The sequence below is a fragment of the Schistocerca gregaria genome, chromosome X, assembly GCF_023897955.1.
Source record: "Schistocerca gregaria isolate iqSchGreg1 chromosome X, iqSchGreg1.2, whole genome shotgun sequence".
In the NCBI taxonomy this organism is placed as follows: domain Eukaryota; kingdom Metazoa; phylum Arthropoda; class Insecta; order Orthoptera; family Acrididae; genus Schistocerca; species Schistocerca gregaria.
In genome coordinates this window covers 305,191,035-305,207,655 of record NC_064931.1, presented here as the reverse complement: position 1 = coordinate 305,207,655, position 16,621 = coordinate 305,191,035, and the positions used below count along the sequence as shown (strand labels likewise).

At 37.5% G+C, this 16,621-nt stretch overlaps 1 protein-coding gene across 1 annotated transcript in view; it reads left to right on the top strand.

Annotated features, from left to right (window-relative positions):
• The first annotated feature begins 4,061 nt into the window (after nt 1-4,061).
• Nucleotides 4,062-16,621, top strand: part of LOC126298718 (uncharacterized) — a 199,802-nt gene continuing 187,242 nt past the window's right edge. Inside the window, exon 1 of the mRNA XM_049990144.1 lies at nt 4,062-4,122. Coding sequence (XP_049846101.1) covers nt 4,108-4,122 — 15 coding nt within the window. The 5' untranslated portion in view covers nt 4,062-4,107. The remainder of the gene's footprint in view (nt 4,123-16,621) is intronic.

Below are 16,621 nucleotides of genomic sequence, written 5' to 3'. Positions count from 1 at the left end.
CTATTCCCAATGCTGCCAAATCACTGAAGGCCAGGTCAAGAAAAGGAATGTAAAAAGCTTTAATTATGGGAAGTTCTCCATACAAGGATCTGTTAGGACATAGCGCTAAACATCACGCTAACCTAAAAAGAAAGCTGTCTATAGTGAGCCAAACGAAATACTCGAAAAGCGCCAGCACCAATGACTGGTTTTGTGACCTATGCCAAAATCGATCAGTGGAAGACACGATTCACTGCATGGTATATAGGAAGTAGGTACACGAAAACTGCACTGAAGTTGTGGACAATAGTAAAACTTACGTTTGTTTTAATTCCAGATAGACTGTAACCGTGTGTTACAGAAAACATTTGGAACTGCTTCATAATTTGCTTACAGTTATAAGCAATGGCAGTTATTTTATGAATTCCATTCAAGGAAAGTAACAAGTCCATTGATGGAAACAGGTGTCCATGAATTGACCTTTACAGAAAATAATCCAGCCTTTTTTCCAGCAACTGTTAAGTATATTTCACGAATAGCCATTATAAACAGCAATGTAGATTACCTTAAGAATTCTGACAGTCAGTTTCACAACATTTGAAATGTTGGATTTCCTTCAGTTCGAGCCAAAATTTTACTGGTCCATTGATGGCAACCTTAACCTACATATCTGTGTAATGCATTCGTTCAGTTATTCAAATAGCAACACCAGCACTACCCTATGATACATAGTGAGTGAACATGGGAGTAAGTGATGATTTGTATCAGCTTTGCTGTAGCATACTTTTACAGAGTGTACTATAAAAACTGCACAAAGGGACAATCAGGAAAGAGGTGTTTTTTGGTTCATACAGAAATCCTATGCTGCATTAAAGCCTTCTAGGTTCTGTAAGAAATTGGCAGTGAGGGAGCTGAGATTATATTTTTTCTAACGTGCATTAGCGTAACATCCGCTTCTTCTTTCGTTATCAACTGGCAACTCACATAAGGATCATACACAGGCTCACTTTTTATTTAGATAAAAACCGTTTTCTTTAAATATATGCGCAACCGAAAGACGGGACATATTAAGTGTTTTTACGTTCAGCAAAGATGCCACAGTTGGGCATAGTATTTTCTTTTAATTCAAGTTTTTGTGGCCATTTTTAAAATTTTCCGCCATCTTTGCGTTCCAGATCAATTCGAGATCCCCACTGCACATTGCTTCACGGTCAGGTGTAATAGTGGTAGGTAAAACGCACAGAGCTTATGGAAGAGACACATTAACAACAATGATTATCATTCCGTAAATTCTTAGTTTTGGTATGAGGGAGATCTCAGTTACATTCTTTGGCAGACTATGCTAACAAAAAATAAATTCTTCTCACAATGATGAAAAGTAGCTGGGTGTAGGGGAGTGTCAGGCAAACTGGTCATGGCGGGCACAGTGGCTATTGGGGTCTGAGAAGCTAGGAGGTGCCAGTATTGTGTGGGAAATGCACCATCTATTTCTCCTTGGAGAGAGTATTTCATATCGGCTGTAATTGCCGCAATGCCCATTCACTTCACGCATGTGTGTGCAAAGGAACTTTGCATCACACAGACACTGTAATACCGTACTTCTACATAAGGACAATACACAGCTTACTGTTCATTTTAATAAAAATGTTTTCTTTAATTTCTTTCATTCTCTAATTTCTTTCTTTAATCTTTAAAGGACTTGAGGAGCGCAGTTTGGCTTCTATTCGTGAAACGTATAATTTGAATTATGTTTCACAGTAAAAGTTTTATCTCTTATTTTTCATTTTAAAACTGAGAGACCATTTTGCATTTACGTGTCAGACAAAGTTCTATAATTTAATTTAATAAATAATGAAGAAAGTAAAAAGAAAAACACATGCAGCAGCAGTGGAGAAGAAAGGCGTTAAAAAGAAAATTGCGAAGAGCAGGAAACTCAACCCTAGAATAACTCTTTTTGACGATAACGATGAAGGCACAGAATGCATGTACCGTGAAGAAAAATTTTCATATCCCAGAAGAGCAGTCGTTCAAATACCAACTGTGATCCCTTTGTGCTCAAAAACTCTGAGAAGCACAGTTTGACTCCTATTTGTGAAATGTATAATTCGAAAATAAATTAATTTTTTGTGTAACTGTGTTGAAAGTGCATATCTTGACACCATAAGCCTACTTCAATTACTGAAGGTTCAGTCATGCTCGTAGAGGGTATACAGCTTTTGTGTAAAGGTGTCAATTCGGGCAGCTTCAGACCACTTTGTAAGGGGGGGGGGGGGGGGGGACGTAAAAGCAGTGGCCGAAAGAAGTGCTACTTGGTGAAGCTTAGGCTACAAGTCCTTGCGGGAGTGACCTAGAAGTGGCAAATAAATCTAGTAAACAGAAGAAAAAACGCAAAACATCAGAAGAAAAGAAAGACAGTAAAATAGAAAACTGCAAAGAGAGATAACGCAGCCCTAGAAAAAGTCTTTTTGACGACAACGATGAGGAGACAGAGTGCAAGTATGGTGAAGAAAAATATTCATATCCAAAGCCAGAAGAGCAATGGATTAAGTACTAGTTGTGCTGCCTTTGCGCTCATTATTTCTGTACAGGGCTTGAGGAACAAAGTTTGACTTTTATTTGGTGAAACATATGATTCTAATCAAGTTTCACAATAAAACTCAGTTTTTTCTTGAAACAGTTTTGATCCCTAATTTTTTTAGTTTAAAAGTTAGTGGTCACTTTGCCTACTCATGTCGAGCAATGTATTATACTTGTCTGTCTGTCTGAAATCTAACATCTAACAACATGGGTTTGAAATTACATGGTGCATCACATCTACAACGAAACTGATAGAAATGGATGAGGCAGATGATGAATTGTATAACTTAAGACATCTAGAGAACAAAAATTGAATAAGAAGAAACGAGAGCTGTAAAAACATTGTAGAGGCCATTAGCAGTGAAGTAGGGCAGGATGTACCCCGGAGGATATAGAAGAGATCAACAACTTTTATAGAAACAAAACTATTTTTTCATGGCTATGGTATGCACCGAATACTTATTTGCATTCTGATAGTCCTCCCTCAGTGCTTTATAAATAGCTTCTCACATTTGTGTTATTACTTTCGTCAATGTGTACTGCAGTATTCGAGTACTATACTGTAAACTAGAGTAGCTTACTCCTGTCACAAGAAATTGCAGTGACATGATAAGTCTGTCTTTTGCAGATATAGGCCTAGCATTTTTGAGGTGAGTGTTCTGCTTCGTAAGAGGAGCCACTTTCCTCAGCGCATATTGAAATTGACTCTCGGCCATTTGCAAGTAATATTCGTGCAACTTTACGTCCTTCGCTTGCAGCTCCCGTAACAAATTTTGTTGTGTGGTTTTATGATCTCGCCCTGAAACCCCCAGCTTTACACCTGTCCATTTCCTTTTTTCCGTTGATCTTCCAAATGCAAACAGAATGCAATTGTAGTACATGCAAGTGGAGAGTATAGTGACAAGTTGTTGTTCTCCATTCTGAACTTTGACGTAATACTGGATGACAGTGTAATACCACCTTTTGCTCCATGTCAAAGATCTTAGTACAATATTAGATCAAATTTCATTATCCAAGAAATTTGGTACTGTAAAATAAAAATCGCACTAGCATTTGTGATCTTGTATATATAGGAACTTCTTGGCTGACAAACTTGGTAGCTTCAATATTTTTTTCTGTGGGCTTAAAACAAAATAATATTAAGTTCTTAGTAGACCTAATGTAGTACACGCTGCTTTCATTATCTACGAAGATAATCGCGGAATTTGAGTTTAGAAACCAACTTGTTTCATGTCGATGTACTAAGAGATCGATTGGTGATATCACGTCGACTGCCTAAGTTGCAACATGCTATAAATTGATTTTCGTATTATTTTTCGTATATACCACTTTTTTACGTCTTACTGTGTGAATATTGTTTTTGTGGAGTGGCAAAAAGCTTTTCACTACCTTCGTCTGTGACCGAGCAACGGTTTAATTGAGAAAATTTTAAGATCATAACGCATTTATCTCTGATGTCAAAGGTGATAAACTCGCATCGTTGGCGCGCGTTCCAGTGATTTTGAGTTACAGCGCATCACAGTACTGCGTGTTCTGTAAGTGGAAGCGAAAATGTTCAGTTTCATGGTAAGTACATGTTGTTTAAATGTTAAAAGTTGTGTTCACTTTAATTTGTACGTCTCTTCTTTATATGACAGTGTCTGAAAGTTTTTCCGTATTATTTGCTTACAGGTATTTCATGTATTGTTTCCCTAACTATTGCACGCTTTCGCAAGCAGATATTCCATTAGTATTTCAGAGTAGGTTTTGTGAATAAGAAGTGCATATAAAAGCGGTTTGTGACATAGAGTGCGGTAATGCTGGGTCTGTAACCTAAAAATAAGACATCGAAAAAAATTATTCTGATTCAAATTTACATAGTAAGATTTCTGCATCACCGACGTGCAATTTAACACGCCGATAAAAGTAATTTTTGTAGCTACAGATTGTGTGAAAGTAGCGGCACATTGTTTTATGCTCACACATATATGCTTTGTTAGATCACTAGTACATTGCTAAGAGATATCCACTTTCATCATAAAGAAAAATATATTTTTCATCCTTTAATGTGAGCCATAGGTTCTCTTTCAAACAGAAACGTAGCTGTAGCATGCTCATAATATTCTGATGTGAGACATAGCGATAAAATGAGATCAGATGTATCGTGTACCCTATCCAAAACGACTATACAATTGAATTATTTTGACAGTTTGTGAGTCTTATGTTTCATGGATCATTTGCGCGATAAATTATATTTTTTCAAGTGTACAGATGTGAGTTCGTAATTTCTAATCGCCACCTTATACACATTGCACTAATAGAAATGCTTCCATTGAATAGGACACGTTGCCGAAGTGAAACTTTTTCAGGCCACTTTACTCAAAATTTAGTTAAACTGCGGAGTCTTCGGTAAAATGACGATGGCAAATTTGAGACAGGAACAACTCATATTTGGGAACATAGCCACCTTCCTGTGAAGTACTGCAATTGCTCATGGAAACAATGGCGGCAGACTGTGGGTACATTGTTGGGCGATGATATTTATTTATATTGTATTCTTTTTCATGGAACCACAAACTGATGACTTTTCATATATTCGTAAGTGATAACATATACATGGTACAAATGTCAGTGTACTTACGAAAGACTACAATGTTCAATATTAAATCACAGTTGTTACAAATGTTCAGAATTTACCCAACAAAATATAAATAAATTTCAGAGTAGTTTGATATTAATGTTCACACATAGAATATAAGTACTTATCAATCGAGAATGATTTCAGTTTCAGTTTCAAAAAGTTCCCTTTGTGGTACCTTATAAAGCTCGGCAGTTTGTTATACTATAGCTGGCCGTTAATGAATGGACTATGGTCTGTTGTTTTTAGCTTAGTCTTTTGTCTGCAGTAGTAGTTTTTATCTCATGTATTCCAGACATGCATATCAGAGCTCTTGATTTGTTTTTATGTCACAAAAAGGCGATTAATTTGTAATGTTACAGCAAATAGACAGTGAGGTCTTTATGAAGTGCGAACAATTACTTGCAGGAGTCTCTTTATCTTATTCCATAGATAATCCTGACTGCTCTTTTCTGTAGGGTTAATATTCTGTTCAAATGTATGTTAGCACCACAGCTCCACATCCCTATCCCATAATTAATCTGTGCAAATATTGTCCCATAATATATTGCTTCTAAGGTCTGTTCTGAAACTACTTTTGATAGCTGGCCTATTAGATGCAGTGAACTATTGATTTTATTACAGATAAAATTGATACGGTTCACTCATCATAGATTTCATACTAGGTAAATACCGAGAAATTTAGTCTTCTGATTTACTGATTCAATTTGTTCTATATTACTGACAGAGGTTTGGTCTAAATTTGCAATCTTAAATGGCAATAACTATGATCTGCTGATATTAAACTTGAAACCTTGATCTTGGAAGTAAGTAGTTATTTGATCTAGTCCCTCAGTTGCTACCAATGTTAACTCATCATTTTGTTTGCTAAGAAATAACAGTGAGGTATCGTCCCATAGGTTACCAACTGGGAGTTGAGAGGTTGCTCTATATCATTTTCGTATAAAAGTAAGAGGGAAGGGCCAAAAATAAGTCCTGGGGTACACCTTGTGTGACAGATTCATAAATGGACTAGAAATTTATGATCTGATCATTGATTTTGTAAGTCAGCTTTGTACACTGCTTATGATGAACTAGGAATGTAGTCAACATTAACATGGACGTGTCACTGATACTGTAGGCCGAAAGTTTACTCAAGAGTAATTCATGGTTTACCAAGTCAAAGGCTTCACTGAGGTCTAGAAATATGCCTGCAGTTCGTATACCTTACTCAAGGTCACCATACACTTTAAGAAGAAACTCTGTAATTGCCGTGATAGTGCTGTTATCCTTTTGGAAGCCATGGTGTGTCTCTGTTAGCACCTTATTCTTGGAGAAATGATCAGTGAGTTGTGTCAGCAACACAACTTCAAATACTTTACTGAATGTGGTTATTAATGATATGGGCCTGAAATTTGAAAGTTCTTCCTTAGATCCTTTTCTATGCACTGGTTTAACTGTGCACCATTTTATCCTTCCTATTTCATGTTCACTAATTTCTTTGAATTCAAAAGGTGGCTCTTCGATGGACAGACCTTTCCTTACCATTCACATTTGTGAGATTAAATGAATTGACAGCTGCAGATATAAAATATTTATGAAAAACCATGCAGACTTCATTTGAATCTTTAATTATATTTCTCAATATCTGATGTTTACAATTTGGTTCTTGGCTTTTGAATGGCTTTATGAAATTTATTTACAATATTTCATTAAGTCTTGGGCATAGTTGCTGACTGAGCTGGTTCACTGTTGTATATCTCGCTTCTTAGATTTGAAAATTCTTTCTGAAAGATTTTCCTGGCTTCATTGTACTTACTCTGAAAATCTGCAGCTGTGATAACTTGGTGTAACACATCTAGAGCCTGGATATTTAGCCTAAGTTTGACTATATTTGTTGGAAGTGTTAGTGGGGTGTTTTTTGCACCTTGGTAATGGGTTAGTACTCTCTGTATCTCCTTAACAGGGCAGCAAAAGTTAAAATGTCTCAGCATAATATTATAGAATTGGGCCCATTTGTATTCTAACCCTTCAGTTTGGTAAATGAGAGCTCCATCCACTGTAGCTAATTTGTTTTTTATGGCATAGATGCTACAGCCTTTTAGAATTCAGTTTTTCCCACAACTTTTGTCATTTTTGGTATGCTTGTGATTACATTTTCTGCTATCTGACATTTGTGGTCAGAGTAGTGAATCCACATTCCTGCACCTAACATTGTCTTCAATATGTTTACTAATTATAATGTAACCTATTCTGGTAGATGTGGATCTAGTTAAGAGTATCTATTAACCTCATATTAGAGATGTTGCAAGAATGTGCCTCGCTGTTCAGATCACCAAATACAGTGATATCACTGGGACCATAACGTCCCACAATCCTACTAAATATATCACTGTGCTCCTCACCTCAGCCAACCCCAGTAACTTTATATTTTTCCATAACCTTTCAGCATTCTTTGGTAGGAAGCTTGCTAAATTTCAGGCAAAATATTTTATTAGCCATAACTCCATAACTAATCATTTTTGAACCTATGTTTATATGAACTTTTTTCTTTAGTTTTACTTGTAGGATAACATATTAAAACGTTTGCCTATCTTTGTGAATCACGCCGTGTATGTGCAGGGGTTGGCTTGATGTTGAGCAGTGTCACAGACTCAACTTGCCACAATGCCACCGCAGCATCCCTGGTCTCAGAAATACCATTGGCTTTTTGACTGATCAATCATGCCGATGTACTGAAATTGGTATGGTGGTGAAACTGCCAGCCCATTATGGCAAACAGTGTGATCAGGGCAAGGTCTTGCCCTGGCTTAACTTTTATTTTCTTCATTTGAAATGTTACTTCGAAACAACATTTATGAACTGAATCCTGCTTATGAATGAATACCTTGGCACACCTTTTCCAAGATATTTTTTGTAGTATCTGTTGAAAATCATATTGTTCTCTTCATTAATGACTCTTTGTGACAAAGTTGGCACTCATATTATAAATGAAGAAATTCCTCCAGCTGTATTTATGGTGTTGATTTTATTGTGGCATCTAGTTTCAACGTTGTAACAACGTCATCTTCAGGCCCATACGCTTGTTGACGTCAACTGCGTACGGCTGATACTACAAGTCAATGGTGAGATATGGACGTGCTCCATGTGGAAGGTGACTGACTACTGGGGTATCAATAGGATGGATGTCCAGCAGATAATGCCTTGTGTGCTCGCTGTATTCTCAACCGAGGGTATCCTGCCAGATGGACTGGTCAAGGAGGAACAGTTACTTGGCCTGCTAGGTCTGCTAGGTCTCCTGATTTAAATCATCTGGGTTTTTTTCTTTGGGGTTGCAATAAGAATGTTGTCTATCGTGATATTCCAACAAGTGGAGAGGACATGCAGGAACATATCGTGCTTGCTTGTAATTCTCTTCAGCAGGCAACACTGGAAGCAGTTAATAATTCTTTCATTCAATGAGTGCACCAGTGTTTCAGTGTCCAGAGTCACCAATTTGAGCACCTTTGAATGTTCTACTCCTGGACGATGGTACAGGAGAGTCTAAGTCAATTTTGTGTTATGTTTTTACTTGGTTTTCAGTTGTTTTCTGGCAACACCAGCACGTGGATGAGTGTGTGATCCCAGGCTCAAAGTCAGTGTTGTGTTATGTAATTAATAACATTGTGTTTCAATGAATGATACAATGTGATACATTTTTGAACAAGTCCTTAGGAGAGAAAATGAATTACCGAATAAAAAATAAAGGGTGCCATTTAAAAAAGTCATACTACTGTTCATATGTTTGTAAAAAACAAAGCTACAATGAAGGCAATCATGCTGATTGATGTCCCCTTGATGGCTAAAGAACATTTGCTTGAAACATTTTGTAATTTGCATCTGCAGAAACAGTTGTTTAGGGTGGTTAAGATAAACGGGACATCCTCTATAGTGAAAATGTGTGTGTGTGTGTGTCCATTGTCTAATTCTGAAGAAATCTTTTGGGTAGTCCATAAGTCTCCTCTATATGGTGAGTAGCAATCTATCCTTTTCATAATCTTGTCATTATATAAAAGAGTGAAGATATGGTTGGATGTCATTGTAACTTCATACATGTACACACAATTGGTGGTTTTGTAAGTGATTAAGGTAGGAATGCCATGTGACAGGTAGAAGAGTGTCCAGAGTGCAGTAGTGTTGTTCATGTTTAGTGTTGTCGCTTGGCTTTGTAGGGTATATAAGTGGCATGAACAGCATCAGATGCTGAATTATCACTGTGAAGGACATGCAAATACCACACACTTGTATGAGGCAGCATCACCAATATCTGAAGGAGCCAGATGATTGAATCATGCAGAATCCAAATTTGTGAGACATTCATATATGACAGTGGCCCAATTTGGACTGTATGAAAATGTAAGAACAGAATACTGGTTATCAAGATTCCAGTCTACCATACCTGATCACCATGGGGAATGATCCCAATATTCTCCACCAAGCAGATCATAACTGCTTCCCCCTGACACCTGAGAACAGGTAGTGGACTCCGTGCAACAGCAATGAATGACTGGTTCGCATTACCATGGGTGATCATCATTGGTGAGTATACCAACGAGTTGGGAAGAGGTCCCATTCTTCCACTGTTTATGGACAGGCTCGGCGGTGTTACTCTTGGAATTCTGTTTGGGAGGGCCATTCACTATGACTTCAGGTCATGGCTGGTAGTGATTGAGGGAACTCTGATTGCACACGGTGCACCAAGTAGTACATCCTGTTACCACTTATGAGACAGTATCACAGAACCATCTTTTAACATTACAATGCTTGTCCGCAAGTTGCACATGTCTCTGTAAACTGTCTGTGTGATATTTCAGTACTCCCAATGGCAAGTGGGATCATCTGATCTGTCCCTGGTAGAACATGAATCGGGCCAGTTCAGATGTGAGCTCCATCATAGTTACAATATCAGTAATACTTAGAACAAGTTAAAACAGTTATGGGTCAGCTTGCTACAGGAGTGAATGGTACAGTGGCTTCGTGACAACATTCCCAATGGAATATTAGTGCATGCATCCAGGCCAGAGGTGGTGCAATGTAATATTGCCAAGTTATTTGTAAATTTGGCTCAGTTCTGCAATCACTGAAATAACGTCAAACACCATCTCAGCACATAAAGTTTAATTTTGTGTCTTGCTCTCTATCTGGTGCTTCATTTTTTTCCCCCAGGCTGTGCATATTCAATGTTAGCACCCATTTCCATGACTGAAGACACATAGTTCTCCATCTTCTTGAATATATTCGCACAAATGATTTAAGTTGGAAGAAAATTAAAAGAAAAGAAACTTGCCAGATTATGTCTGGGGACAAAGATAAATGAAATGTTTGTGTATAACATTTTCCATAAAACCAAAATAATAGATGATCATCAAATCAAAAAGTGAACATGTCAAATAAGTATTGGTTCTGAAGTTATGAAACCAGTTTATGAATTTGCATTTCAATCCTTTCATCCTCATTTTTGTTTGGAGTGAAAGACATTACTTATAGTTATTTTAATGAATGTTCTCATGAAAAGTAACAATATGAAAAAAAGAGTTTTCCCGCCAGTTTGTTTCCCAACATGCTGATGGGTTTGACCTATGTGTCCCACTGATATTTTAGCAATGGCCCAATATGTCTCATATATTACAAAAATTTGAGAATTTAATACATTATTCCAGATAACAAGTTCTTTGCATTTGGTGCAAATTCGAGTGTCTCACGTGACAGTCACACTGATCCTATGCTGATGAAGTGATGTGAAACAGTTTTTGTACACAGAAATTTGACACATGATACAGAGCAATAACATACAGCAAATTCCAAGTGGTTTTCTGTTAACTTATTGTGGGACACCTACATCACAACGATAAGGATTAAGGGCACTTTTAATCAACAGACTGACATACAAATTTGCAGTCAGGGGGCATGAAAGTGCTAATGCTGGTATCAGAAATTGCACCCCTGACCGTAACTCTAGGTGTAGGTCCAGTGTTTCCTGTTAACAGCCAGACAAAGCTCTCACTTTGCGCCACTGAAGTAGCAAATGGCAGTGGTTTGGGGTCAGTGGAATGCATGCTGCAGAGCATCTAGCTTGGAGTAGTCCATGAAGTAATTAATTGGAAACAATTCATAGTGCCACTGTGGTGCCAGCTGGTGCTCAAATTGCTGCTGCTGATGCAGTACAATACACCAGAGCCGTACATCAAACATGAATGTCTTTCCTCTTGGTAATGCCACGTGGTTATCTGGATCCCAGTCTTCTTGTGACCATACATTCTCATGACCACCACTACTGGCAATCATGTACAGTGCCTACATTCCTACAAGTCTTCCTGCAATGTCACAGAAGGAACATCCAGCTTCTCGTAGCCCTATAACGCTAACTTGTTCAAACTCAGCGAGGTAATGGTGCTTTTGTAGCCTAAAAGGCATTCTTGGCTAACATCAGCTCACCTTATCCAATATCATAGGTAACTAATGTTCATGACCATTAAAGCGTGTTTTGAAAGCAAACCTGATTTGCATCCTCATAGTAGCGCTACTAGTGCCAGTCTTGTGTGACTGGTGTGAAATTTGGATATAAGTCATCTTTAAAATGTAGAAACATACCCACCAACTTTCATTTATGTCCCACAACTTCTTCTTGGTGTTGTGATTTCTTTCTGTCAGTGTATTTTGTGTATATTTAACAGATGTCACACGTATTTATACACATATTTCATCTGTATCTCTAGAAAATTTCGTCCTGCAGTTTCATTTTAATGAAGCTCAATGTTTATGATGTCTTGTCTGATGAGCTATTTGTACTTAAATGATATAATTTTGTGGGTATGTCCAGTGGTATATGTGGCTAATGTCTGCAAAATGTGTTGCAAACACAACAAATAATGAAGAAGTAATAAACCGAAACGTCAAGCTTCATGCAGCAGTTTTACGGTATGAATAGTGAAAATGTGGCAAGTGTACATTTTTTCTGTTTCTTCATTTTATGAAGTTTGTCAGTGGAAAAAGTTTTGTGTAGGTTTGAAATTGTGTGTGAAGTTTGGTGCAAGTCTCTAAGTGCTCTCATTCTCAAGTATTGGATGACTAAAATATGAATATTCATGTATTATGGACTACTTTGCTTTTTCACCCACACCCGTTTGATAGGTAAGCGGTTCTTATCTGTCAGAGATGATTTCTTGCCAGTAAATGATATGTACACCAAGTTTGATTGAAATTGGTCCAGTGGTTACAAGGAGATGTGGAACACACATATACATGCATACATACATCTTTATAAAGTGTACAGATTATCAGTGATGGCTTACACCAATGAGACATTCATCTTTAATGCAAGAAAGAACAATTTTCACTACTGTGGATTGATCAGTAAGTAATGCTCACATGCACAACAGGAATTACTAAGAGAAAATATATGAGAAACAAATGGATTAAGGATCAGACTGAAGTGGAAGAGAAAACATTGAGCCAAATAGATGGATGGCAGATGGACTAAAGCAAAGGTATCCAAAAACTTGGCATGCAGTTGGCACTGTGGTAGGTGGGCTGTTCTCTCTTGCCTAACTGCACACCTTCCCCACCATCCTACCCAAGGGCACCCATACAATAGTTTGTAGGAGGGCTAGACCTAGAGGCATGGCATGTTTTTAGTATTTTGGAAGATATGTGGTGACTTTTAACTACCAATAAAATATCTCCGGTTACAGCCAAGTTAAAACCCTACATAATACTGACTTTTTGATCATTTTCTTAAAGGAAAAATACCTGACTACTCTACATTATTCTCCCTTGTCTGAGAGGTTGGGAGAGGGGGGTTGGGGAATGGCACGGCCCCCTTATGCCCCCTGGCATGGGCACTCTTGATCTTGCTATGCTGTCTGGCTGGAACAGTGGAGGAACTGCAAATGTGCCACTTAGATGGCAGAATATTTATGCATTGGCTTGCATGTCACTTGGTTTCATATTATGCTACATTCAGAAATTTGAGAAATGTAAGCTGTGTATCATGAAGGGCGTTAGGACCTATTATATTGTTACAACTGTTGATACAAGAGCACACATTCTAAATATAAAAAAATAAATTTGAGTTTGGAACTGCATTACACCACTAATATTATGTGATACACATTGCTCTTTGTAAAATTCTTACAACATTTCAACTGAGGTGTAGAAAAAGAGACAAAAACAAATAGTCTCTATAACATGTCTTTAGGGATGGACTAAGTCATCGTAACTACATGTGAAAAGGAAATACCTTGCCTAGCACTTCTCTTCTGGCAGTGCCATGCTACAGTTCACAACCAAATATAAAACAAAAAAGACCTTAGGGAAATGGATAGAATTCTTTTTCAGAGATTGTCACTTTCACAACATGACTTTCATTTTAAATGCATCCACATTTCCAATAAAATCAGATATTTACTGCCTCTCACCTAGCAACATCTTTTTGAGAGTGTTCAAGTGTGCAGTCAAGTCAGCTAAAAATGCAAGGTCTTCGATCAATTACAGATTTTCTAATGTTGGTTTCTGCATCCCTTTTCCCTTCATAAATTGAACAAAAGAAGGTCTTAAATTGATAAATCACTCCAGACATGCCCCTTGAGTTAACCATCATAGGCTGCTTCACAGTAGTAGATAATGCCTCCATACTGTTTGTTCAGTTGCACCAAAGATTGTTGAAACCGATGCATAAACACATGTGACTTTAGATAATTTACTGTTCAGCCCGCCAGTTTAATGATGTGCTCCAGCCTTGCAAATTTTTCACAGAGTGCCTCTTTGTGTAGAAAGGAATGAAGTCCATACAAATCATATGTAGTTCCTTGTAGCTTTTAGTGCAACAATGCTACAGGCTCATTTTGTCTCCCTTGCATTGCTGGTCCCTCATTGGTGTTAACTGAGACTGACATGTTCCAGTTCAGGCCAACAGCTTCCGTTGCTTCTCCATCAGTTTTCAGCAGGCCATCCCTCTTGTTGTATCTTTCATTGGTACCAAATCTAACAGTCATTCTGTCATGTGCAAATAACTATTGACTCCATGAACATATATTGCACGTTGTGCCATTTCGAAAATGTCAATTGACTCATCCAAAGCAATATGGAATGAATGAAATTGCTGGCATTGTCCGTTAGCTGCCTGTAGACACCTGCTGCTATGGCATCCATGTGGCAAGTTACTGTTTGATGCAAAACACTAATTTCAGTTAATTTCTATACCTGAAATGGTATCACAAATTTCACTGCTTCAACAATACACTCTTTAATGAATTCTTCATTGTTGAAAAGTTTATTAGATGTGGAAATTTTACACTCTATTTTGCAGCTTGCTTTTAATGATGGGCCACTACAGCTGATTGGCAGCTGAAAATAAGAAACAGCAGAACAAACTGTAAACACATTGGATGTCTGCAAGCAAATATGTAGAAATACAAACAGCACAAGCACAGTGATTTTCACCACACTGAAATTGGCTTGTTGTGCCGCACTTCTCCTTTTTTGGTCTGCCAGCTTGGTTCCACTTTCAGCACCAACTAAATCTTTAGTTTCCACATACATTGTGGTGTAATGCCATTCTCTACCATATCTGCAGTGCTCACAGTTATGTGACTCCATAATGACACTGAGAATTTTCAACATTATTTGAAAAAGTACTGTGATATTCATTCGTATTTAAATGGTTATGACAATACTTCACTAGCCGCCTCTTTTTGAATGTATGTGCCTCTGCAATAACAACTGTTATTTTACACTTCCTTTAAGCCACATGCAAATTGTGAGGAATAAACAGCACTGGCACTTCGAAAAATACCACCCCACACATCAGAAGAAACAGTACCGCATCTTACTACTACATGAAATATCATGCTTTACTGAGTACTTCTGAAACATAAGAAGCAAAGCTAAAACACACAGAGCTCAGCTTGCACGTGGCCTGTACATTGGGTAAATGTGCCCTGTGGCATGCTGTCAGCAGCCCTGGTCTAAGGAAATCTATTATTAAATCTACATTCATTTTCTGCAGATCACAGTCAAGTGCACAGCAGAGGATATTTCCCTTTGTATGATATGTTAGTATTTCATCCTATTCAAGTTCTGTATGGAGCACAGGAAAAGCAACTTCTCAAATGCTTATGTATAATTGGTCCAATGTAGCCAACATCTAATTCTCAGCAACTGCACTAAAATTTTGAAAAGCAGAAAATGCAGTTTCAGTTGAACTTTCGTTCAGATTCACATATGAATTCACACTCTGTCTCTCAAATGGTGGAACTTTAAATATGGTCTGCATTGTGAAACAAGCTAAAAACGTGTACAGAGAAATGTAGAGAAGACTAAAATGACAAGTCATGGAAATGTAGCTAGCTGATTGTGTACAATATACAAATACAGCAAATTGTGCTCACAAAAGTATGACTCCTTGCCAAAGATTGGCATGATTAAATTTAACATTAATTTTAATCTATATCATTTTCTTAAGTGGTCATTCACTTAAATTTGTCAATGGATCAGAAGATGTTACAAAGCAAAAATATTTTTGTTATTCATTTTTGAAGCTATGTATATTTATTTTTCCATGTCCTGCCTTTAATTCACAAAAGAAGTAGTTACATATTTTATTACTTTGTAATTTGTTCTCTTCTATGCAAGAGTGAGTAAGTTATAGATAGTTGACCCAATTTTCCCTGGTCTTATTTTTATGGATGCTACTATTATTTAAAAATTGTGGATTATTAACAACAAGTATCTCATGAGAGTTATCACAGTATGGGGCATAGGCTGTTAGTAGTATAACTAGAATTTTAAACATGTACCTTCCTGACAGTCAATATAAACTAAATTTTTTTACTCACTGCGTATTACTGTGTTGTTTGTCTTTTTGTTTATATACAGCATGCTCCATAACAATATCTGAAGTACTACATGTATGTACTGCATATGTGTGTGTGTGTGATGATGATGAGAGGAGGGTGTAACCAAGTGCCAGCACTTAGCCTACTCCTCATGAATAGCACCAAGGTGGCCGCCAAGCTTAATGTTCCCATCTGACTGGTATATTACCATCAACAGTGCCACATGTCCTGACTCCCTGAGACATTGTGGAGAGGTTTGGTATTTTGGTATTTAAACAAGGACACTGGTGAAAAGTCTGGTGACCAGGAACTTAACACTACCACCTCTCCTCCCCTGGCAGGATAAATACTGGCAATGAAAATTTTTTCTATCACAAAGATTCAAACCATCTTACACCTGGATCGTATACTATTGCACAAGCATGCATTAGTGATCTTGGTCATGGAGGCAGTGTAATGTGTAGTCAACAGTTTAAATAAATATGCAAGTGTGTACTTCATATGCAATTAATTTAAAAAATCCATGCAATATAAGTTACCTTTCTGATGCTTCCACCAACACTGTTATCACATGAGGAGCAATTATAGCTGAACT